Source organism: Stigmatopora nigra, chromosome 16 (assembly GCF_051989575.1).
Source record: "Stigmatopora nigra isolate UIUO_SnigA chromosome 16, RoL_Snig_1.1, whole genome shotgun sequence".
Taxonomy (NCBI): domain Eukaryota; kingdom Metazoa; phylum Chordata; class Actinopteri; order Syngnathiformes; family Syngnathidae; genus Stigmatopora; species Stigmatopora nigra.
In genome coordinates, this window is record NC_135523.1 from 5355693 (window position 1) to 5380365 (window position 24673).

General features: G+C 41.7%; 1 protein-coding gene across 2 annotated transcripts in view; it reads right to left on the reverse strand.

Moving 5' to 3' along the window:
* dipk2ab (divergent protein kinase domain 2Ab) overlaps positions 1–24450 on the reverse strand; it is a 29231-nt gene extending 4781 nt beyond the window's left edge. Inside the window, exons 1-4 of one of the 2 annotated variants that reach the window (XM_077735889.1) lie at positions 24239–24450; positions 15340–16217; positions 3334–3637; positions 28–364 (exon numbers count right to left, since the gene is read on the reverse strand). In XM_077735889.1, the coding sequence (XP_077592015.1) occupies positions 28–364; positions 3334–3637; positions 15340–15993 (1295 nt within the window). In that variant the 5' untranslated portion in view covers positions 15994–16217; positions 24239–24450. Of the gene's footprint in view, positions 1–27; positions 365–3333; positions 3638–15339; positions 16218–21431; positions 21898–24238 lie in introns of those variants that run through there. The other variant, XM_077735888.1, reaches the window with a different exon arrangement.
* Positions 24451–24673: the final 223 nt, after the last annotated feature.

The following is a 24673-nucleotide window of genomic DNA, read 5'->3' on the forward strand; positions in this document are numbered from 1 at the left end:
CGGGTTGACGCCAACTCCATTAATTACCTGGCGGGTGAGGTGGCGGCCGATAGCCGCGTGAGGTACTCGCGCAGTTCCTTTGCCGCTTGGAAACGGCCATAGCGCTTCTTGGGCTTGGTGCACTCGTCCAGCAGGGCCTCCAGCTGGCCGTCTTTGGCTATGTGGGTGGGTGGATCATGGAGGAGGCCCCCGGTGGTTCCCCGCCATGTGGCGTAACGCGACAGCAGGTTCTGGCACACGGCGTAGTAGTTGTGGTCCACGGTGACCCGGGAGCACAGGGAGTCCTTGGAGAAAGAAAGGCAGGCCTCTCGGTCGCACTCTTCAAAGCGGCTCTCGTACCAGACGTCGTAGTTTTCGGGCTTGTCTGCAGGAGGGGGAGACACAGAGGCAGCTTGCTATAGAATCATTACATTAGAGGTATCGTGCGATCGGAAATGGTGCCAATCAGGTCAATTTTGGGTAAAATCGGGTTAAAAAAAGGGAGTATTTGCTCCTACTATTTTTAATATAACCCGCTGAGCTGAGAAACGTAATCACCGCCCAATTTAGTCCGCCGAATGTATAATTTGCGATGTTGGATTGTAATTTGTTAAAGTCTTGCGTTGCCAGAGGACTGCTGTACAAAAAAATGCAATTAAATGTCTAACTAGACTTTTTAATCGAGGATGGCGGGGGAGAAAAATGAAGTAGAGAGGGCCAAGAAGTAAGAAATTTAAGCTCCAAACAGACAAAAAAAAGAAACTACATTTTATCTCACACGAACAAACAACACATCTAACAACAAATCCACCATACTCCACATTTATCAAGTGAATAAGGATTCTTGCTTGATCTTATTTCTTAGTACTTTTTACTCAAGGGGTGAGTGATGTGGGGGAGGAGGGAGCCAAGAAAATAAACAGGAATGATGAGGAGGGGAAAGTGGTGGAAGGCAGCGGGGGTTGCGTGGATGAGGGAATCCACAAGAGGATGCAAATACATTCCTGGGGCATTGGTGTTAATTCACTTCTTCTTTGGCTCATCACAGCAACTCAATCAAACCATCAAGTGCTGCCCTGCGAGCAAAAAGCAGTCCACGTGCACACGCCCCCAAAATAGGAGGGGCGCTTTGACATCAATCAGTGAGGTTGATTAAGATATATCTGCATACATGTGAGCGCAACAGCAACTTTGATAAAGATGTGTGCTCAAGCACTGAGGTGAAGTGACAGCAATTAATGTTTCTGCACTGCGCCGTGCCGTTGATTGACAGGTAGCACCGAGAGTGTGCCATTCTTCTGGCCACAATTATATACACTTTAAGCGGTACAACAGAGTATGAAAAAAGGAAGCAGACGAAAAGCTTTTTCACAAGGACAAAGCTGAGCTAAGCAAAAAAAAAAAAAAAATGAGAAGGTGGACTAAGGAACAGAAAGCAAAAGAAGCCCATTTCCTTCTTTTGTTAATGCTACGTTGAGGGGCACAGAGTGTGACGAAGGAGAGTTCCAAAATGGTAGAAAATCATTTTCAGTTGAAATGAACTGGAACACATACGGTATATGTGGATGGTAGGTCACCTTGTCTCAATTATTTCCCAATAACCATCTCCTGAAAAAGTACATCATTGTAGGGGGACACAGGGGTTGTAACCCAAAAGTACCATTGAGGCACCCTTGGAAATTTATAGCTGGAGTCACATTTATCGCATAGTGCAAAATTACATACCAAATTCTACTTTACAATGGGTTACATTAAACTGTAGAAAATGTCATTTTATTTCTCTAGATTTGTGCGGCAGCTGTCTGGACAGCCAATACTTCAGCATAAATGTTGTTTATGTTTGTTTGCAATACCAGGTTTGCTATATCTTATCGCGGTTATTTACACCTGGTATTTCAAAAACACATTGTCTTGCAAACAAACACTCAAAATGGTTTACTGTTTAATCTGAGTGCTTCAGTCTGAAACTACCTTACCTGGTCTAAAAAAATCACTCATTGAAAGAGGTGCCCTGAAAACCAACGAATGGATGCACATGTGAATGCACCATAGGTTTCTCAATAGCCTTTGGACTCTAGTGTTCAAATGCCTTACAATTAGTTAACCTCCACGACAAGGAAATGGCATCCATTGCAGTAATGGACTGTGTAAAACATGTTTAAACCAACCAGTTTGATTTAGAAATCAATTTTCCTCGCTTGAAAATGATGAAACTCAATCACCAGTTACTTTCGCCCTTGAACACTAATTGCCGGTCACTGAATTGTCACCTTGTAAGGGGGGTTAGAGTGAATGTCCTACGGCCTCTCTGCACGCGGCAGCGACCTTGTAATACTCATTACCGACATCGACACCCGCACTTCCTCCACGCTGAGCCACGACACATGGCACGTGCACAAAACGATCCGGGCACACCGACACAAAGGAGGTCCCATAAACTTGACGAGCTGGCCCGGGTAAGCTGCTTGAGTTGTCAAGCTCTCTGTGTCTGCCAGACAGAAAGTGTCTAGAGGCAGGATTGGATTTTAAAGCGAGTAAAAGACACAGCGGGTCACCCTGGAAAGCTTGCAGCTATCGGCTACAAACGTAACAAATGGGGGATGCTGCTTTACCATTTGGCCCGAACTGGTTGTCGGGATGAATTCATCAAATGAATCCTCGTTTATCCATAACAGTATATGTAATGTAAGAGTACTCCCAATCACAAAACTGAGACAACACAAATTGGTCCCAGGTAGTGCCTTAGGATCTCAAATAGGATTTCTAGATACAGGGACAAATCCAAAGGATGGTCCTCACGCACAGTGAAGTAGCCCCAGGAAGGCAGACCGAGGGGTAGGGATCAGTCACGCAGTGCGTGAGATGTATAGCGCCGTCCTTGTTATGAGGTTTATTTCAAGAATGCGGAGGGGGATGGAGGGAGTGAGCTCATTATCGGGACCATGGTTGCTTTGATGGGGATGAACATGTTGAGGGCAGAAGAAGTGGTACTAGATGAGAATATTCTTAGAAGAGGTTTGGACGAAGCAGAAGCTCCTCCCAGGAGCATTCCCAGAACAGTGTTGGCCCGCGAGACTACACTTAATAGATCGCATGCACAGTAGCATTTAGTGTTTTGCACTGCACGCAAGTGTTGGTTTATATTGGATTGATGTGCTTTTTTTGGGAGAGGTTTTCTTTTACAAGACCCGAGGCATAGTCAATTGCTATTAGGGATATTGTTGGTTAAAAATTTCAATTATTTTAGTGTAAATTGTTAATGCGCTGATATTCTAGAAATTGTCATGGGAAGAATTGCCATGGCAACTGAGAGAGTAGATGGCCAGAAGGTGTTCAGCTATTGATGTTACTTACTCTGCTTGATCAGTCGCTTGTCAGCCACGAGAACGTTCTCGGCATCGACGACGATGACCTTTCCGTCTCGGGGGCCGACTGCAAAGTTGTCGAAGCTGACATCCAGTAGGTAGAGGGCAAACTCGAAGTCGTTGTTGGTCAGCTGCTCGGCGATGTCCATCAGCTGCCGCGCCAGGTCGACTCGCTTTTCCCAAGGCGCGTTGTAGTAGCTCCACAGCTCCTCGCCCACGTAGTTGACGGCCACTACACGACCACACGCCCCCAGGTACTTGGCAAATGGCCAGCCTTCATCTGATGGAAAGCTCTGAGAACAACAAACACAAGAAGAGAGAAAAACCTGAGTCGAGCTGACAATTGCAATGAAGTCGACTGTGCAAAGGAAACGCGTAAACAAAAGAGCCAATTGGTCCAACAGGCTACATTTCTTGTTGTCGGAAAGTACTTGTTTAACTTTCGATATTAACTGTTTTTCTCTAACAAAGAGAAAAAGCAAATAATCCCAGACATCAAACACCAAGTTGCCGTGCAGCCTTGGGTAACATTTGATACGGCAGCGTAAGCACAAGAGTTGAAAATCTGCCAAAAGGAGCGCATGAAACCAAGCCAGCACTGGCTACAGCGGATTAAATCTAATAGAAAAGGAGCCAACTTGCAGTGAAGCCCTAAAGGGACAAGCCTATATCCGCTGTGTGCGATTCCAGAAAAAACGATAGGTTATTTGTGGCAGCAGAAGGTTTAGGTATTTATCGTGTTGATTTTAAGCGCTGTATGACGTTGTCTAACTGCATTTTTCAGGATTGGACTGGCAAACAAGACGTCAGACCATTGCAGGGCGAGCGCGATAAATAATTACAGGGCACTACGGTCAGACGGGTGTGGCATCCCCTCATTTAAATCTGATTCAACCAACTAACTGAAAAAGAACTGCCAAAATGGATGATCAAATGCAACCACTTATAAAAGTAGCTATTATTTCCTACTACCTCCTCTACATCCCTAAGAACTGATTACCACAAGGAAGTAGTTAATGCAAATAGTGTTGACTGCAATAACATGTCAATTGTTTAAGAAAAACATTGCATTTCTTTTAGAACACAGTAGTTAAATTCAGTTTTTGCAATTAAAAATACTGCAGATGTGCCAGATCAGAGGCTTAAGAAATGGGCTGCAACTTCCTATGTAATGAATACCACAAAAGCTGCTGTTCCTGGCAAGGCAGCCGCCACACAGTGACAGAGAGGAGGGTAGGGAACTTGTGTTTCCGAGTCCTGAAACCTGATAGCGTTGGTGAAATGTCAAGGAACAGAGCATGTTACTCCTGGCAGGGTGTGAACTACTCCTGATCGCCATGTCACACTGTCACCAGAGGAAACGTGACGCTCAGCTGGCTCTCAGTGCCTGCAAAGAGGCTTTTGCATATGCATGGAAACATCTCTTGAAATATTAATGAAATACAAATTATTTAAACGTATATCCCTATTCTCACGGATCGCTGCACATTGACAGGGTAGGAAACTTAATGCACATAAGTGGATATAACAAAAAAAAATAATATATAGCTGGTTGAACAAAAGCGGAAATATATTGCTCAAACGTTAAAGCTGTAAAAGGCAAAGAATGTTTTGTTCTTTGAATGCAAATCATTCCAAGAGCATTGAAAAATGTACACACCAGTACTATACAGTTTTGTCTTACGAATTGAAATCAAAAGGGCGACCTTTTTGGAGTGATGCAGCAGTCCTAACAACTTTTTCAAAATTGACTAAGCTGTAATTTACCAAGTGAACTGAAGAGAAACAAAAGCAGTCAGTCAGTTAGCAGCGTAGAAATAATGCAACAATCCAAATATATTCCCAAAGAAACCTTACCCCAAAAATGACTACCGAATGGAAAAATGATAAAAAATTCATATGAAAGCATATCCGAGACAAACCTACTCACGTCTGTCTGTTTTGTCATATGAATGTAAACCATACCCTGGTATTTTGTGATATTAATGTGACCAAAATAGACGCAAGATCACAGGGAGAGGACAGAAAGAAGGTGCAAGCTGTGCAGCTTCAACTGAAACATTTCCCAAAGGTATCCCAATCAATTGGGCACAGACAAAATTGCGTCCAGAAAGCACAACAGGCTTCAATTCAACTGTCACTTCATTTGGGCCTGTCATCTTGTCTTGGCTAGGACTCATTCCCTATTCCGTCCTTACTTTTGGATTAATAGCCTCTCACAAAGACTTTCCACATTTGTAATATTGGCAGAAAGGAGGAGAGTGGCATTTATTTCAGTACATGCTTAAGTGTCCACTGCTTTGTTATGGCTTGGACACAACTGACAATTTAGAGAGATGCCAGAGGAATTTTGGATTAGAGTCCAAAGAGGCTATATAGCTAAAGTGGCTTTCTACACGTACAAAGTGGGTATAGCAAGATTAGATTGAAGCCGGATCATTCGATGGTACATCCCTATCAGGCCCGCTTCCCTTTGACCCAAATTCAAACCTTGGATTGCTCCATGGTGATGAAATTCTAAGCAGCTCTTAGCCATGTTGACAAAACTTAGCCTCTCCAATGTAATAGCTAAACCGGCTTTGTAAAAATTCCATCCTCTCTGCTCAGTGGCCCTGGACCAGGTTGGATAAATAGGAGTCTAGAGGAAGCCAAATCAAAAGGGAGTAAACCCGCATTGGCCTGCCCTCTTTTGTTGTCAGTTTACGCAACCCAAGTGCCGGAAGCTCGGGGTGGATATATGAAGGGTGGAGGGGGTAGGAAAAGGATGATTAACCTCAGGCTACTTTGAGACTTACTGTCAGCATCCGCTTTGAGAAGGCCTCTGTGTCTTTCAGAACCCGCATCCTCTATTCTTAACATAGATGCTGCTCATTCAAACGCACTGACGTCTTTCAGTACGCTTCATCAATTACGGAGATTGTCATAACTCGTATGTGGGTGCCATTTTCAATGAGCAGCCTATATTTACTTCTGAAATGCAATGGGGCCAAAGGCGAAGACTACAGAACGCTAGCGGACATGAAACACTCAAACTTCCTATTGCCGAGCTTGACAAATACACCGCATGTCCCACCAATCATTCTCTCTCAGCGCTCTTTAAAACGGTAAATCTGCAGAAGCCATTACCGTCTGCAATGAGGCATAGAAAGAGGAACACAATGAATTGGCTAAACTATGAGACTATCTGAACAGAATTGGAAGGTTTCTGTGACTATGTGGTGCATGCAGGTTGTAAGTTTTACCATTTGTCTCTTCTGGTTATGCAGTAAATTTGAAATATGATGAGACTGCAATTTTGGTTATGACAATCCAACAATTTTTTGTGAAGCCAAGTCTTCTCTTTGCTAGTTGAAATGTATAAATATTGTATGTGGAAAAAGAAATAAATTTTAAAGTGTGCTTTTCAAGTGGCTAGTTGCAGCATATGAACAATGGATATTCAGCATGAATTATTTGCACACAGGATCATTATTTTACACTTTCAGCTTTCAATCCTGTGGCAACTGATGCTTCCGCTCTCAACATAGTAGCAAAACCATTATAGGCAAGCATAGTCCACACCCTTCGTTTAAGGTAATTATCTGACTGAAGCAACCTGTATCAGCAATGTGATACACACTTTTGGGATAAGTTGTAGTCTGTCACTAAAGCCTGTAGTAAAACCATAAAGTGATGTTGTATATCTAATTATAAAAACGACAACAACCTTAACAAGCCCAGTGCTGAAAAAATCTAATCATATTGCTACATCCACGGTCAATGTTCAGACTATGCCGTAAAGTCATTGATCAATTTGTGGCTATGGACAGGAGTTGCATATCGCATGTCATACTTCTTTTAAGACAGGGGAGTTAGGGAGTTATCAAAACATGTGAAAGTAATAAACAGGAATGTCAAACACTCACACAGACAAATGTGAGTGTTTTTATTACTGGTGACCTCACGGTGACTTCTAGGTTCAGCCCTTCCTAAACCTAAAAAGGTAGAGCCGGTAGAGCACAACAGCAGCATTGAATGGAGATGTGTGTGCTTTCCGCTCCCCTTCCTTTAATACAACAGACACACTGGCGTCCTCCCGGGGGTAGGGGGGGATTGGAGTGGGCTGAAATGAAACGGGGCCACAGACAAATGGGCAGCCTCAGGAGGAGGAGGATGAAACGACTAGAGCGAGCGGCACAGGGAACACACACCTGCGTCCTGACATCTGCTGACAAAGACGTGCCCTTCTACTGGACAACTTGGGGGAGGGCACGAGCGTGCATGCGGGACTTCGAAAGAAGCTCTTTGTGCGCGTGTTTGTGTCTCTACGTGAAACTGTATCCCACCGCATATGAATGAGAAAATGCAACGTGACCGGAGCTGATAACAACCTCTTTTCAGGGGCCGAGTAAACATCAGCAGCTCCCAAGATATTGCCTTGGCTACCATGCAAGAACACTGGCCAATCAACTATACACACATGCAAGTGAGCAAATACTGTGGCGCAGAGCTGCATTGATACTTGAAAGCCTTAAAAAATTGAAGTGGAAGGTAACATCCATAAATCAGTGAATACATAGAAAATGTGTAGTTATCCACACGAATAGTTCATGGTGTGGTTTAAAATGTTCAACATTTTCTGTCCTCAACTAAACCCAAACGTTTTTATGACAAGCATGTTGGGACAGGACTCTAGAGGCGAGTTCCGAAGATCAAATGATCAGCGTCGCCTGAGGAAGTGTGGAGGGCAGAAGCGTTCGTGACAGACACCACACAAGAGAACGGTTTCTCATTGACGCAAGTTTTTTGAGGCTGAGTCAGATGTGCCTTTGTGATGCTGTGACTGGCATTCTGGGGTCAGGAGGGAAAAACAAATGTCTTATTCGCCTTGTGCATGCATGTCTAGGATGTGTAGTGGAGCCCCTTCTGGTATTTTGAGGGCAATTGAAGTCTCAAATGGTGTCTGGTAGCCCAATGCCAGTGTTCATACCTCACTAGGAAACAGGCAATAATCACCCCATCCTTGCAAGCATGGTCCAAGATATTTTCTGTGATAGCTATTGCCCACAAAGTAGCTCATTGCAATCACGGTTCTGTTGACCAAACCTGCATGCAATGGCTGCAACGTTGTCTTTTGTGCATAGCTATAAATTATTTGTGAGCAAAGTGAATTGAGAAAGTATTTCTGTAAAAAGATAAAAAGATGTGCAGTGTGGTATGATTATGAATTTCTTCCGTCTGCCTCATTACTATGGACGTCGTTCAAAGACTGCAAAGTCACCCTCTGTGAAGCTTACAGCCTTCCTGGGAAGAGAAGAAATTGGTCTGTAAAAACAATTTAAAATAAAAAAGAATTCTGAACACTTTTGTAAACATTACATTTGACTGTAATGGACATTTTATGCATAAGAGTTAGTTTATTGGCATGAATGCAATCTCTCCACTGCTTCTTTTTTGTTGCATGTCAAAACTCTGATTAAAGCATATCAATTAGCTATGCTTAAACAATGGGATTGAAATTCCTTTAAGATATCACTTTGTAGCTCTTGCAATAGACAATACTTTATGAAGCCTGTTGATAAATGAGTCAGTTTGAACATGTTTTTTTATCCTGACTGTCAAATAAAATACTACATCTACTGAACACAGATAAAAGAGGGCAAGCTAAATATGGTATGTTCTGTCGTTGGAGTGTAAAGGAGAATGAAAATGAAGGAAAAAAGAAAAAAAGAAGGGCAAAGAAGGAAGGGGCAGGCCTAGTGGTTTCGAGTGATAACTGTGTGCTGACCTGAACCTGAGCCACGGAGTACAAACCTCATAAATCCCCTTTACTGGGAAAGCCAGGAATGTATAAAGTCACAGGCAGGCAATGTTGAATCAGTCTGGGTGGTTGAGCCGCCCACGCAGACTGGGGAGGAACCCAACTGGAACGTGGGCCTCACTTCCGATGGCTGTGGGTTTGAGGTCAGCATCAAGGGTTGTGAATAGCAGAGACGGGGGCAATTATAGAGTGGCGTTGAGCGTAAAACTGCTCTAAACACTGCTGAAGATAGATAGAGCCATCTCAAAACGCACTATTTCCACTTGGAGAAGAGATTTCATGAAACACTCACATAGAAGTCTAGTGCATTTAGATCTATTGATGCTGTGTCTTGAGCAAACATTTTCCTCTGACAGAAACCAAGCGCCTTGTACTTTAAATGCTATAGACAATTTTATCACAGAGGGAAAGTGCTTAAACAAGTCTTACTGTAATATAGAGATGCTGGAATCTCCTGGGCATCCAGGGGAGCAAAGAGCTACTTTTTACTGATCCATATTGGTTGCGTTTGTGTTAAGAAGCCCAAGGGAAAATGTGGATTGTGTGTGACTTGACTTTGTCCTGTGTCCTACAAACCAGGTCAGTGGATTTAACACTGGGGTGGGTAGCAGGCGTTGACAGAAAGAAGCTTGAGTTGGGGGATGGAGGGGAAGCTGGTGGGTGGTATAAGGTGCTCCAGTAGGGGGTGGGAGGTCGGGGGGGTCAACCACAGGCATTTATACCTAACCAAACACAGCTGTCACGCATGTGTTTGTTAAGGATTACGGGGACACAAGCAGACAGCCTCATTCAAATGGGAAACAACACCACAAGGCACTGTTTAGCTTGTACAACAGAGACTGCCATCAAACTTTTCCCTACCCTCCACCCTCCAACAAGGAAGCCATCCAATGAGGGCATCCAAAAAAGGGGAGTTGGGCCTGGATAACTCTCTATCCTAACAGGATTCAGTCTGTACACAAAGGACTAGAAGAATAATGAAGGGGGGGATTGGGACCACTTGAATCAGGGTTAAGCGGCATAAACAGCTCCTCTCTTATGGGCTAAGGAGAGTCACGATTCACAAGAAACAGGAACAAAATAAGGAATTAATCTCTAAAGACTATTTACTTTTGGACCTCAGCCACTGAAACTGCCTTGGGGGAAAGGAGTTAGTGTTACCACAGAATTGAAAGCATGTCTGTGATTACAAGGATAAAAACTGCTTGAAAAAGCCAAATCGGGAGTTTGTTGCAACCAGTAAAATAAAGTTTAAGGTTGCATTGAAAATTATTTACTCCTGCAAAACAGGACTGCAAAACTTTTATTTAATAAGCAAAAATTTGTTCAAATGTAATCTTGTATATTAAATTGGCTTCTTCATTGACAATGAACTGATGATGGGAGAGTCATGTCTCATGTGTCATTTTCACCAAGTGTGCCAGAATTACCAGTTTCTTTTCACTTCAGTCCCCAAAGAAATTGAGGATTGTGATTGATTATTCACAACCTCATTAAATTCACAAGACTAAGAATCACCTTCCCTTCCAATGGGGAAAAAAAACAAAGACCACAGCATGCTGCTGGAGTTTTTGATTATTTTCTTTCACATTTATGTAAAGTTCCCGCTGTCCAAAATGTTAGCATCGACAATAAGGTCATCCATCAAATCTGTGCTCTGCTTTTTTTCTGCACTGCTGCATCAGTGTCATATGTTGTGCAGAAAAACAGATGGCTCTACACGACAGGATCTTTCTGACAAGCATGTTAGTGTCAGCCAAGGACGAGTGTTAAGAGAGGAGGTGGTTCTTGGGAAGGTGGTAACGAAAAGGGAGGCAAAAGCAGCACAGATTTGAGTCTGGAGGAGATGAGAGTACCACTGCCTGGGTGAAGCCCACAGCCTGTCAGTTCCTATTCTGAGCTTCACTGAGCAAAACAGAGCAGAGGAGCAAAAAGGGTGCGAGCAAAGTCACATGTTCCTGGCCCACTTGCAAGGCTTAATGATTTGGAATGGTAGACCGGGCAAAACGAATCAAATTCTCTGTTGGACCAGATGTACGGTGGTAGCACGTATAACACGAGCATCACCTGATGAATCAGTGAGTCAGTTAGCCAAAGGAAAACGTGCCAAGAATGGCAAATTAGCTGCAACAAGGAAAAGACTTTATAACCAATGGAGGGAAGAGAAGCGAGATCAGCATTTCTAAATGCAAACATCCTCAGGCATGTTCCATCTAAAAAAACGAGTGCAACAAGCTTTGCAATGTTTTGGCCTTTTTAGTGAGGCACCCAATCAGAAATGGCACAAACACCCATCTGCCATTTGAAATTATCCACATTTCAGTTCCCGTATTCTAAACTGAGCCTTTACCCGTTGATGTAATGTGTTTTTCCAAAATATTAACTGCTCCAACAAGCAATTTAAACATATAATCAAGTTAAAATGTTGGCCTTGTATCGAGCGAATTTGGAAAAATTACCATCAACCAATTTGACCTGCCTGGGGGCAATGATTGTCTATTGGACTTCCGAGTTAGTCAGTGTCTGTGGACTTGCTATCAGAATGTTTTGTATACTGTGGCTGGTTAGGAAGAGCATTAGAGCATAGTAAATTTGTGCATTTTACAAAGACGTATGCAAGAACTCAAGAGGCACTCCTCGCTGCGCAAATAATTTTCCACGTTCTCTAAAGCAGGGGAATGCTCACTGAGCCATTCATTACACAGTGCATTGAAGGAGAGCAATACTGAAAGCAAAGCAGGATGGTGAGACAAACACCGAGAGAAGACTGATCTACTAAAATATGCCTGTAATTATTTCCCAGTATTAGCCCTAGGCATCTCCTTATGACTTGATTTTCGTGCAAACTGAATTATGATGTCAATTTAAGCAGGACGCCAAATCAATTGACCAACATCAGGTGACTTTCCTTACTGAGGAGGAAGACAAACTTATTTATATTATCTGATGAAATTAGCATTTACTGTATGTTCAGCGGCCACACAAATTAACATAGAAACACAAGACAGCTGTAGCACTATAATTGGAAAGCTTTCCACTATCATATTAGACATGTCTATTTCTTTTTTTTTTTAAGGATTGTCAGGGGAAGCCCATTTCTGAACATTTCAAGGCAAAGTATTCTGCATTTAACAAGACAAATGAATGATACATGAGAAGAGCAAATGGAGATGGGGACTATACTCACCTTGAAATACATTTTAAACGGTTATTTAACTACACACTTACTGTACAAAGGTTCCTGGGTTTACAACAGAGTGATGTTCCAACTAAGGTTACATAAGCAAAAATTGTACAGTCCGATCTCATGGTACTAGATGGCAAACATGAAATGATCATATTAAATAGAGTTAGCACAGTGACAACTGCATGAAAGTTCTTGCTGTGTGACTGCATTCTTTCACAGCTGTGCAAAACATGCATGCAGAATATTGTGAAGGATTTAGCTTTTGAGTGGATATTTTTCATGTGAAAGCATTGCATTCAGCCAAGAGGAAACCAAGGAAGGACTGCAAATGGCTTTTTGTATTGTACTATGGTCATTTTTGTCCTCTAAAAATATTTATTCTCTAGGGCCAAATGGTCTTTCATATGACAGGAATGGGGGCTGTGTTTGCGTGTGCGCTATGTAGTGCACAACAACACACAGAAACGGGCCATTGTTGGCCTGGGCCAAAACAGCACAGCAGATTGTTTCCCACTGACAAAGGAGGTCTGGTGTCTCAGAGAAACGGGGCCGATTTACTGCCAGTGGCCTCAAAAGTAAAACACAAGCCATTCTGAGAGCCAGAGCTCAGCTCAATGAGCAAACAGTAGAAATGTTGCACACATTATTCAAGTGAATAAAGCCAGAGGAAAGGGATGCACTGCCAACCAACAACAGCAGGAAATCACTTGTACTACGGATGGTGAACCTGAAAATTGTAAATCTTGCAATGAAGGCCTTAGAATTTTACTGAACATTGCAACAAGACAAAATAAAAAAAGAAGTGGTGGGAATGCGGCTTTATGAAACCTTCTTCTTGCTCATTTATCTGTTAAAACCCAGTCTGCACATCTCAACTAATATAACCCCTGTCAAAAAGGAAGACCTACAGCATGTTCTCTCCTCCTATTAATCGTCCATAGCGTACTGCCTCAAAAGCATGTTCATGAGATATTTTAGTCTTTCCGACCAGTGAAGCCAACATACAACCCGAATTTGTCAATCCCCAGAGAGATTTCACAATGTTATCGATGTAATGATCTGCCATCTACGTTATACACATCAATGTGAGGGTCTGAAACACACAGACTTGGACTTGTGGTAGAATGCCAAGAGCCACGATAATGAAATAATCAAGAGTTTGTGAAGCATATACCAATACAATGAAACAGAGGAAAGACATAGGCGGAAAAACCAAGGCAAGAGACGGATAACGGGGGGAAGGGGAATGACCACACAAGGCTAATCAGGCGTTATGGATCAACTGGAGATAAAAGCAGCTGATCTCGCTTTTTGTCTTCTGGAATGCCTGGAGGTGTCCGCCCGGATGAGTAAAAGGCGGAGGGGGGTTGTAGGTCAGTCTGTGAATTATTGAAAGTCTACATGGGCTGTGACCATTGTTGTTCTGTCGAGACACGGTCAATGGCGGATTTAAATTGAAATTGATTGGAAGCTTGTAAATCACAGAGGGAGGCAGAAGTGACCGCGGTGAAGGGGGGATGCTTCTATGACCCTATGAAGCCTTTCTGACTTTCTGAATAGCAACTTAGTGTCAAAGCTAAAGCATAAAAGCTTGAAACTGACTTGGTTTTGTCTCGCTGTAAAACTAATCAGTTGGCATTGAGCTCATTGGAAAATAAGCCAAAATTTGGCATCTTCAAAGAGTGTCCTTAAGAAGAGTGATCATCCTGATTATACCCACATAATGTGCGGGATCTGAAATTAAAAATAACATCTCCTTGGATGCAGATCATGTTATGAAAGCATTTGCTTCCTGTTATTTGTTCTCACCTTCATTTCTCACAACACTACAAATAAAAGTAAACATAAGGCAACCACATTTCACTGTTATCATTGTTCTCAGAATTTACATTCCGGAAGCCAATGTCTGCAGACTCGCCTCGTACTTGTTGCGTTTTGAAAGGCAGCAATGTCAGATGCACACTCCCAACCATGCAGTCAAAGGCTCCACTCAGTCAGTCAGTTTTCATTTGGTGCATTCCCACCTTTTGAAAGTTACAGCAGAATATATTAAGGCTAGTTCAAAAACTTCTCCCCACCAATCCCTGATAAATTGCATTCTTATTAAAAAGCAGAAATAACAAACTAGACAACACAGGGCAATTCTATGATATACTACATTCCAAGCACATTTTCCCACTGATGACAGCAGCCGACTGGACATGTATTAAAATTAAACAGAACTTGGACCATTTACAAATGCAATCCTGAATAATTCAAATATGCCCTACATATAGTGTTAAATATGCAGTGTTGCCGCCAGCAAAAGCCTCTCATCTTCAGGGAGGCCACAGCTCTCAAAACCATCCTTTAGAAAAAAAATATACTATAGGTCCTTCGGAGGTCGGATAGCTAGTGTTGCCAAAAAAATCTTAAGCAGGTGCAACAGTTCCTCCTAAATCTACAAGATTTTTTTTTTACCAAGTAATTTCCTGAAAGAGCTTTATTTACAGGTGCTTAATGGTCAACTTATTCAAACAAAAACCTGAAGTACGATAACTACTAATAAATTACCTCTACTTGATGTAATGATTCCAATTTTTCATTATAACTGTCAGTGGATCAGCTTACACATTTCACCTTAAACTCACCTCTATCCAGGTCAGTCTACCTGTGTGGAGTTTGCATCTTCTCCTATGTGGGTTTTCTATGGGTACTTCAGTTTCCTCCAACATTCCAAAGACATGCACGGCAGGCTTATTGGAGACTCAATTTTTTTGTGAATGATGGTCTGTCTCCTTGTGCCATGCGATTGGCTAGCCACCAATTCAGGGTGTCACCCGCCTCTGGCCCGAATATTAGCTGGGATAGGTTCCAGCACCCCCCACGACCCTAGTGAGGATAAAGCAGTTCAGAAAATGAGAGAGAGGTGAGAACTTACCTGTTTCAAGAGTCTAAATCAGAGCTTCAACAGTTTTGTGAATATTAAGGCAAATGTAGGCAGAGGTGTTAGGACTAAAAGATATTACCTGGAGTACAAGTGGTTCCGGGTTGAACGCCAAGGTCATAAGGAGCTGCATTCTCTCCGTATCCTTCAGGTTTTTAAGTAGAAAGCTGCCAGAGTCTTTGGTCTCAGCGTACCGTCGAACCACACGATCCAGCAGCCGCTGAGAGGGACAGTGGACCAGGTCTGACCATCCCTCGACTACTTCTGGAGTAAGTAGACGAACGTCACCATTGATCCTGGCAAATTCAGTTTTATACATTGCCTGGATAAGATCGCAGCGTGGCCTTCCTGTGGCCCTCTTGCAGATCTTCTGGTCTATCTCGGCCAGCTCCTGGTTGGAGCCGAGTCGCTTCAACACGATGCGACGCGTGCCCTCCCTGGGTTCCCCATACTGGGCAAAGTAAACATTCTTGACGTTGAACATATCGAGGAATCGCAGCCGCCCCCACGTCTCAAACGAAACCTGTCCGTTCATGAATTTGCGGCACCAACTCGTGCCAAAGCAGGCGGGACACTTGTTGAGGTTGATGAAGCGTCGATCTGTGAGCTCATTCTTTTGGAACGAGGCAAACAGGTTGTGGGTGTTCATCAGTAAAATGACAAAAAGCCCCAGCACAAACAGGAGCTTGAGACAGCGGTACAGCCGGCCAAGTTTGAGAGGAAGGAAGCGCAGCATGGTGGGCGCAGGATAAGGTTGGGAAAGGGTGATGTCTAGGGATTTGGCGGAGGGAAAGGTATCCAGATGGTTGTCAGCGAGTTGACTTCAACGCCACCCCGTCATGGTGCATCAGGTTGGCATCTAGAGCAACAAGATGGGGTGAGGTTTGCAGCCTCCGTCTGTGGCTGGTTAGTCATGTTCAATCAGGTTTCCGATGCATGAGCAACCTTGGGCCAGGAACTCTGCAAGTACATAAAAATAAAGAGTGGCAAACTCATTACATCAAGTCATAGCAGAAAACAAATTCACGGAACTGTAATTATCCATTTTGTTCTTGGCCAACTAGTAAATGAAAATGTAATGTATGATACCTCTAGAAAAAAAGGCATTTTTGAGAATAAGGAATTGGCAAACAAATTTATTTCAATTGAGTACGTCTGGGAGCTTTTTTTTTTGCTATTCGTGCATAGATGAGATGGCTCATGGCCAATTCAAGAAAAGCTTCCAGCGTCTGTTTGAACATTTTCTCTCTAGGAAAATCATTTTATGTATACTTGCAATAAAAAGAAAAAAGCCTGGAGATGGCGGGGATATAAAATTACCAATCAAATTAAGACTAAACCGCCTGCTTCCCAGTGCAAATCAAAGTGTAGTGCCATCTCGTACTGCAGTTGTATCACCTTACAAGTTTTGACTTTACAAATTGAGCAATCTCTTGTTGCATTGTGACAAGAGCCAAGTATATTCTTTGATTAAAGCTGGCCAGCTTGTTCCTTAACACTTGATGTTCTTTGAAAAATGACCTTTCCTACCATCGCCAAGTTCATGGCTTTAAAAATAAAACCATAAAAACACAGCCATAAACTCTACTGCCACCAAGGGTCGTGCCAAGAATTGACTACAAAACAAAGACACCACAATCTGGGATCAGGGACAAGAGACTTTGTCTAAGACTAAATCATGTTAGACTTCCAATCATCTTTTGAGCAGCTTTGAGCTTTAAGATGCTTCAAGAAAGACAATGAGGGCAGCCATGCAAATTACCCGCCTTCAATTAGAGCTCATTAGAACATGCCTATTAGACTAGAGCGAGGGCGCGGCTAACGAGCAAGCAGATTAGTGTGGAACACACTGACAGATTCCTTGTGTTAGGCCTTCAAGATGCGGGCTCATGTCGGGGGGCTCAGAGTGGCCCAGTGAGCGACAGTGCAGACTGTCGAAAATGTGTAGCCTCCGATAAAAAAATGCATCCACCTCCATCTGCGCTTACCTAGTCCAATATTGCTAAAAATAGACAGAATCCAATTAAGAGGATGTAGACACAGCTGCACTGCATTTTTTTAAAGAGGAATCTAGATTTATGCACAGTGTCTACCTGCTCTCACTGTAAAAACCTGTGAGTGTTTAATGTACCATAAACAAGAAGGAAAGCCTGAATGGTGATCTGCTGCATCCGAATGCCATTCATTGATTTATGAAATCATAAAAAAACATCATCACTTTAAAGATTTTACGAGTGAATAATGTTTAGGGCACATTATATATACAAGGTGAGAGCCACAATACGGTGAGTTATGTTTTGGAGGTGGGTGGATATGTACAAGGCAATTCTTTATGCTTTTTGAGTTGGAAAATTGACTAGAGCGCAATCTAAAATAAACCAAAATTTTGGACCTCAGCATCACGCCGACTTCTACAAACTGTCTGTAGTGATAATCGAAAAATACACAACAATAACATCTCAAGAGTAGGGGCCATTTTGCCTGTACTAAAAAGCCAACAGTGTAATTTGATAGTGACCCAACAACATTTTTTTTCTTAAAGATAATCGTATTGGTTTAGAGGAAGAAAAAAAAGGACAGAGTCAGCCAACAATGTCAATACAGGCCAAGAAAGTACAACTTTAACATGTCACTACAAGAAGTAAGTGTATAGCTGGAGGGGGAATAAATGTAATATCATATCACGTTGCAGTAAGATATTAAATCAAAAGCCATTTAGCTTATGACATAGGCGGTTAGGGCATCGACATGGCTGCCCAGATCTTGGGAGTAGATATAAGATTTAACTAGGATCAGAAAGGGGCTCAAGGGATGGAAGAGGAAAAGTGGTTAAAAGTCCCTCACCTTCACGGAGTACTTGAAAATACCTCGGACAAACTCGGACAGGGTAGAATAATGAGATGCACTGAGGGGCAACATAACATGTAGCGTCTTGCCCTCTCCTGAGAGAACAAGTGTTAGGCCTCAATTACCCAAGGAGCATTACCAGGATTATGTCAATGACCGTGTTAACTGCAGCAGCAAAAAAGATAATGCACACGGAGCAGGTTTTGTTTCTGTTAACAACTGGCAAATGGCGTTGGTAACACCGGCCAACATACATTAAATGCACAAATAAACCATTATAATAGCTTTTTCTTAACACAAATCAAAAGTGAATACAAGAGAAATGCAGCATTGATATATAAGATAAAAGTGTAGAACATACTGCCTTAGAGCAACTGTGTAAATGGCAAGTCATAATGTGGATATTATTCCCTAGTAATTACCCTTCAACGGCTGGTGCTCGTCATTAACTCACTGTCTCATACAGTAGAGTGTGTTATCACAGCTTGCCATGCATATTCAGCTTCAGTTTTTTGGGATTCCCATTGGCTTGGAAGGTCGCCCCTCTGGTTTTAGACAAGGGTAAAGACCACTTAATGCGCTCTATGGAATCTAGTCCCCTCTTTCATTCTGAACCAGATGCTGGCCAACAGAATAGAAATGGAAACCCAGTGAAAATTAAGCCTGAGAACAAACCTTTGCCCAATGTCAAATTAGCCTCTCTCTCTATTGCATTTCACCCCAGCGACGGCTTGTCTCCTGCGGCATGCCAAAAGCAGGCTAAGGAGGGAAACCTAATACAGAGCGGAAACCCTGTTTAGAATAAGCAGCAAATTGGCTCATGTGAACAGAGAAACTTTTTCAGCACATCTGCTGTTTTTCCCGTGCCTCACAAAAAAACAGGCAAAGAGAAAGGGGCAAAATCAAAAGGCGCCCCCACTCTGCATGCATGGGAAATGAGCCCTGCATACAAAACGTAGGTTTCAAGTTGGGGCAGATGCTAAGAGCCGCAAAATGCCTCATTACCGGGAGGAAACAGGGGCACGATGAAGCGAAAGCTAGGCTCTGTGTTGACTTAAAACAGAATGACAAAGGTTGCGACAGGCGGCGGCGGGTGACGCTGTAATATTCTAATACTTCATCTCATCTTCAGCAGCAGGGTTTGACAGGATGAACCAGATAAACTGGGGAATTTTCTCAAGGGATGATCTACATTGTTCTATCAGTAGAATTGGATTCAGATTAAGATATTGAGTTAATCCTACTGACTTCATTGCAACAGAGGTGAATCGAAATTGTTGAAATGACTTCATTGCATCTATAAAGGTCAAGGACTGGCCCGAAATAAGTACACAAAATTGTACTGCGACGATACTCTAACTGGAGGTTAACCATTTAATTGAAAAGTCATCAATTATTACACTAATCAACTTTTTTTATTGATAAAAATCAAAATATTGACAATTTCTTCACACTACTCTTAAACTTATCATGTACAATTTCTGTACTATCAATTTAATAAAAAATATCTTGTTTTCCAGAAAACTAACATAAAAACTTCAATCCACTACTACTTTTTTACACCAGCACAGTAGCATCTTACTTAATAATCAATATTTCAACAGCAAACATGTGCATTATCGCACAACATTACCAACAGATATTTTTGGGAAACAAAAAGAAAAAATGAGCTAATGCATTGCTCACAAAAAAAAATATAAAAAAAAATGCAATGTGCCAAATTTTGGGAGTAAAATACCCCTACTTAGAGGCAATCTGGAGCCCACAAAGACCACCCAAATAAAAATAAGAGCATTTAACACTGTTTGTGAGCGGCTTTAGTGAAAAGATCAGACGAGGCTCCCACTTTCCCACCCAGCTGTCACTGCGACGCAAAGCCCCAGTTGCCAAGGTTATCGACTAAGGGAGTCAATAATGTTTGATCGCAAATACAAAAAAAAAAAAATACACACAAGAAAGAGTGCAGACGAGACGATCCTAATGACACAAGCGTTTTACACTCTGAGATGAAGATTAAGCCTCCAAAAATCAGCACCAATTAACAGAAGCCACCCTTTGCCTCTCATAGGGACTTTATCAATCCATAGTTGTATTTATTTTCCAAGATCTCAGGGTTAGAATGTATGTACTCCACTCTTAGATGGCTAGCAGTTTATTTTGATTGATTTTAAAGACTTACCTGATGTTTAAAGGCTCAAGCAATTCAGACCGCAGTTGAAATAAACACACACTATGCCTAATATAGAATCATTTAGTACTGGGCCAGCATTCCAAAGCACTGCCAAGGTTGTTAAAATAATCAAAAGAATCCAACATGAAGCCACAGCGTTATTTTATCAATGACACACACGAACCAAACCAGGTGATTATTAAATTTTCAGATCCACTGATTCATTAGGCTCATATTTACACTTTTAATTTGCTTGGGATCACCAAAAGAAGCGTGATCTTCCAGTGAGAGCTTTGTGGTTAACATTTCCAGACACCCCCAGGCCGCTGAGCCCAGTACAAATATTCTCATTCGAGGGAAACAACACGAGTCTTCATAATAAATTAAGATCCGTTGTGCAAGCAACGAATATAGATAGGGGTCACTTGCGAGGAGGGGAGGGGGCATGGCAGTTTCATTTGCATCAAAAAGGGGTCTTGTTTCATTTCACATCCTGGTAATTTTCTCTAACAAATAAACAAGGCGAGCAATGCAAATAGAAAACAAATACATGCAAATATCCTTGGCAACGGCTGTTGAAAATGTCAACAGGTTATTTTTTTAGAGGAAGGGGGTATCAAACATAGACATGGGTCAAAACCCAAAGTGATCTGAATGAGCCTTTTAAATGTGGATGTTTAGATTCATTCAAAAAGACATTTTAGGTCAATATTATGGCATGCTTTGATTTATTTTAAGTTGGTTTTGGGTACTGAAAAAAAGGGTATACAAATGCCCTGGTGGTATTTCTATTTATTCTGCATTTAAAGCATAAATAGATGAACTTGGGAACACTTTCACAAATGACAAAATGTTTTGATCAGGTGACAAATGACTCATAAAGAGTTGTTTTCTTGCAAAAACATCACACGCATCCAACTAGAGTTAAAGTTAGCTGTTTTGTCACCACTTGCAGAAGATGCGGGCATCTGATAAGAAATGTTCTTATCTTCTTCCATCAGAGAAACAGAAAATGCAACTCAAGTGTCACGCGAAACCTTTTGTAAAAGAGAAAAAAACACACATGGAGCCATTGACAAAAAAGAAAAATACATTGATGCCAAAATAAAAAAGAGACACTATACCATGCAAGCCAAGTTGAAATCAAGCCAACAAACCTGAGAGACTTTTCCTTCTTTTCTGTTTAAGTAAAGAAAAAAAGAATAAGCGGACGATCGGATCTCACTGGGTCATTCTTCAAAGTTTCACGCTTCACAGAAGGCAACAAAAAGCGATGAAAAGGCAGTTTGTAGGGGTTTGTTTTCCCATCGATCAACAACACGAGAGCTTCTCTTCGCGGTTCCTCGTAGTAGCGGCTCCCCGCGCATATAGCCAGCTAGCCTGCTAGCCGCCGAGATAAACAGTTGGGTGATCGAGTCTTAACTCTTCGTATACCGGCTCATCGTGCGTCCTTTTCACAAAAGAGCCGAGTTCTGGGGTGCCGCGTGGAAATCCGTGTGTCTCCGAGTGGCATGAGTGCCAATATGAGGAGAAGAAGCGTGTTTGTTTTCCCCTTTTCTCGCCTGAGTAGCGGATCACCACTCCGCTCGTCTACAACCACAATAGAATGTCTCCCGACTCTTTTTCAACAGCAGCCTTTTTACGACACCTACCGTCTGTTTACGCCCGCGTTGCCATGGCGACGTATTCAATCCCGTCCCCTCCAGAGTACAAAGTTTGTCCTGAAATGTGTTTCGTGCATGATTCTTATTACATGTAATTTCCTACAGATTATTTATATTTGTATTGCAAAAATGTTTTAATTATATGGCTTCCTAAATGAAGGGGGAAAATGACACATTCACGTGACTCGTTAAAAAACAGAACTCAAACATATTTATAAAAAGTGAACCGCCAACTCATTTGTGTAACAGAAAAAAATGTAAATTGAGCACTTTATCATTAAGACCATGTTAGTACCATCATAATCTGCAAAGTGCCGCACGTGCCAAACACAATTTGCACTATCCGGGTGACCAATTGATTAATTATCCACTAATAGCCGACTCACACCCACAGAATACAACAATAAGTGTCCAGTCCATGTTGGTTTAATGTTTGAATATCGGCGTTGATTACTTTGCAGTCACTGCCATCTCCTGGTTAAAATAGAAAAGCCAATTGTAGGGCTTGTTGTTTTACTTTAAAGATGTTTCACAAAATATTTATGGAAGCACATTTTCCGATTAGACGTGAACGTCTCAATAAATAACGCACAAACCAGTATTATTATATACAGATAATATAAAGCCCACTAGAGAAAATTGAAATATAACTGTAAATAAACAGAATGAAAATGAAAGAAAATGAATGTTGCACCATAATCTATAAGTGCTGTTGGTGTGGATGTTTATAACAATGAATAGCAACAAACAACAGTCATTTACTCCTTTCCCACTTTTATATATTCAAAAGTATATGAAATATTCTGCAATTATCTATTCCATTCAGTCCGTAGCTCAATTCAATTATTTTTTTGGTGATTCCCTCGAGTTATATTTCTATTTACATATCAAAACTCCATAAGGACATTCAGGCAAAAGTAGTCATTAATATTTGATTGAATTGCATGCATTGCTGAAGATATAAAAATTCCTCAAGTAATACTACAATAAGTATATTTTCTTTTTAGTATCCCCCAAACATACACACACAAGCATATTTTTGTTTTTAATACGATTAGGCGTTGCCTGATGGTGTGGAGGTTCACTCGCGGGCTTGATTCCCACTGGTGGCGGGATTATTGTTAGTTGGAATGGTCGTGTGTCTTGCTGTGCACCCTGTGACTGAGTGGCGACCAGTCTGGGGTGTAGTCTGCCTTTCAAAGTCAGCTGCCTCTTAAAAAAAAAAGCTTAATCCTTGTCACATTGTCACAGAAATGTTACTTAGAAAGCATGCAACAAAAACATAGAAAATATCTGTTTGTCTTTCTTCCTATCTGAGTTTGAGAGTGATATTCCATATGGCTGGAGAGGAAGTGGTGACCCATGTTCCGTGCAAATTACCTGGGCCAAGTGCATCTCCCTACTCTGCTGCTGCCTCATTAGCAAACGTGCAACCACAAAGGCCATCACACTAGCCGGGACCATTCTGTGTTGACTTCACGCCATTAAGTCTGATTCATAAGGGGACCTTGCATGGGAAGATAAAGATTTCATTGCATTACTGAGTCCATTATGCACCACCAGGGAGTTTGTGGTCTGACGAAGTATAGTGTGCAATTATTGTGTACGCCACACTTCCATACCCACTCTGGTGCAGGTAACCCTTAAAAAAAGCCATGAGCGTTATGCATAATTTATCAGTAACAGTGAGCTGCATTGGTTTTATGCAGAAATCATGCAGCTGAGGAGATAATCAAATCTGTTGTGCAGTGTGCTTTGTGGCAGTTGCACTAACAATGCTGAGCATTTTACAATTGAGGACAGTGCAAAAACAATGCATATATTGTACAAGAAATCGAGAGATGCAAAGTCCATTTCTTTTCTAAGCATGTTTATATTTCAAATATTTTCATGCCTTTTGGAAAAAGGATACATTGCATTGTAAATTTCTAAATAAACAAATTGTACGCAGAAGAATGAAGTAGTTTGTTTCTTTTCTCCTCCCATCTTGTTTTCCACATTGAGTTTGCATAAATTGTATCATTATAAATGTTATCCTTTTACTTTTAAGGTTATTTGAGAGTAGGCACTTATGTTATATTTCTGTTTCAATTCCGAGCACAAAAATAAATCAATACATTCTACATAAATTTGGGATTGCTTGAAATATTTTGATCAGAAATACAAATTTTCCCTATTAAAAGAAAGGGGAAAAACTGTTCCTGGGCTGAGTATCGTTAAAAAAAGGCATTCCGATTGTGGAGCTATGCATGCATAACAAGCAACTGTGCTCAGTGGGTCAAAAAAACAAAACAACTCACGCGTGTAGGTTGCAGCTATTAGCTTCTGGGCCATTGAGCGGCATTAATCCACCAAATGTTTGCCCACGTGTCTTGGTGTTTAGTCTGGATAATTCAGTACTGACAGCCACATGCCTTCTGATCTTGTAAAAAAAAAGTCTTAATCATCTCCAAAGGCCCACAAAGCAATAAGGCTAATACTGTTAAGCCATGACAGGCCAGGCAAGGAATGTCAGGTTATGTAAAGCACCTGGTGGATGACTGTTGATTTGGTCTATTTATAGGGTTATGGACAGTTTAGTGTCTAAAAACATGATCCTCTGGATTTTTATGACGCAAAAAGGCAAGAATAAGACTTGTAAATGCTGACCAAGAATAAATTACTGGTACATGATAGGCATCAGTTATTTTAGGATGGAGAAATCCTCAAAGGAGTTTTGTTAGTCTTTGACATAG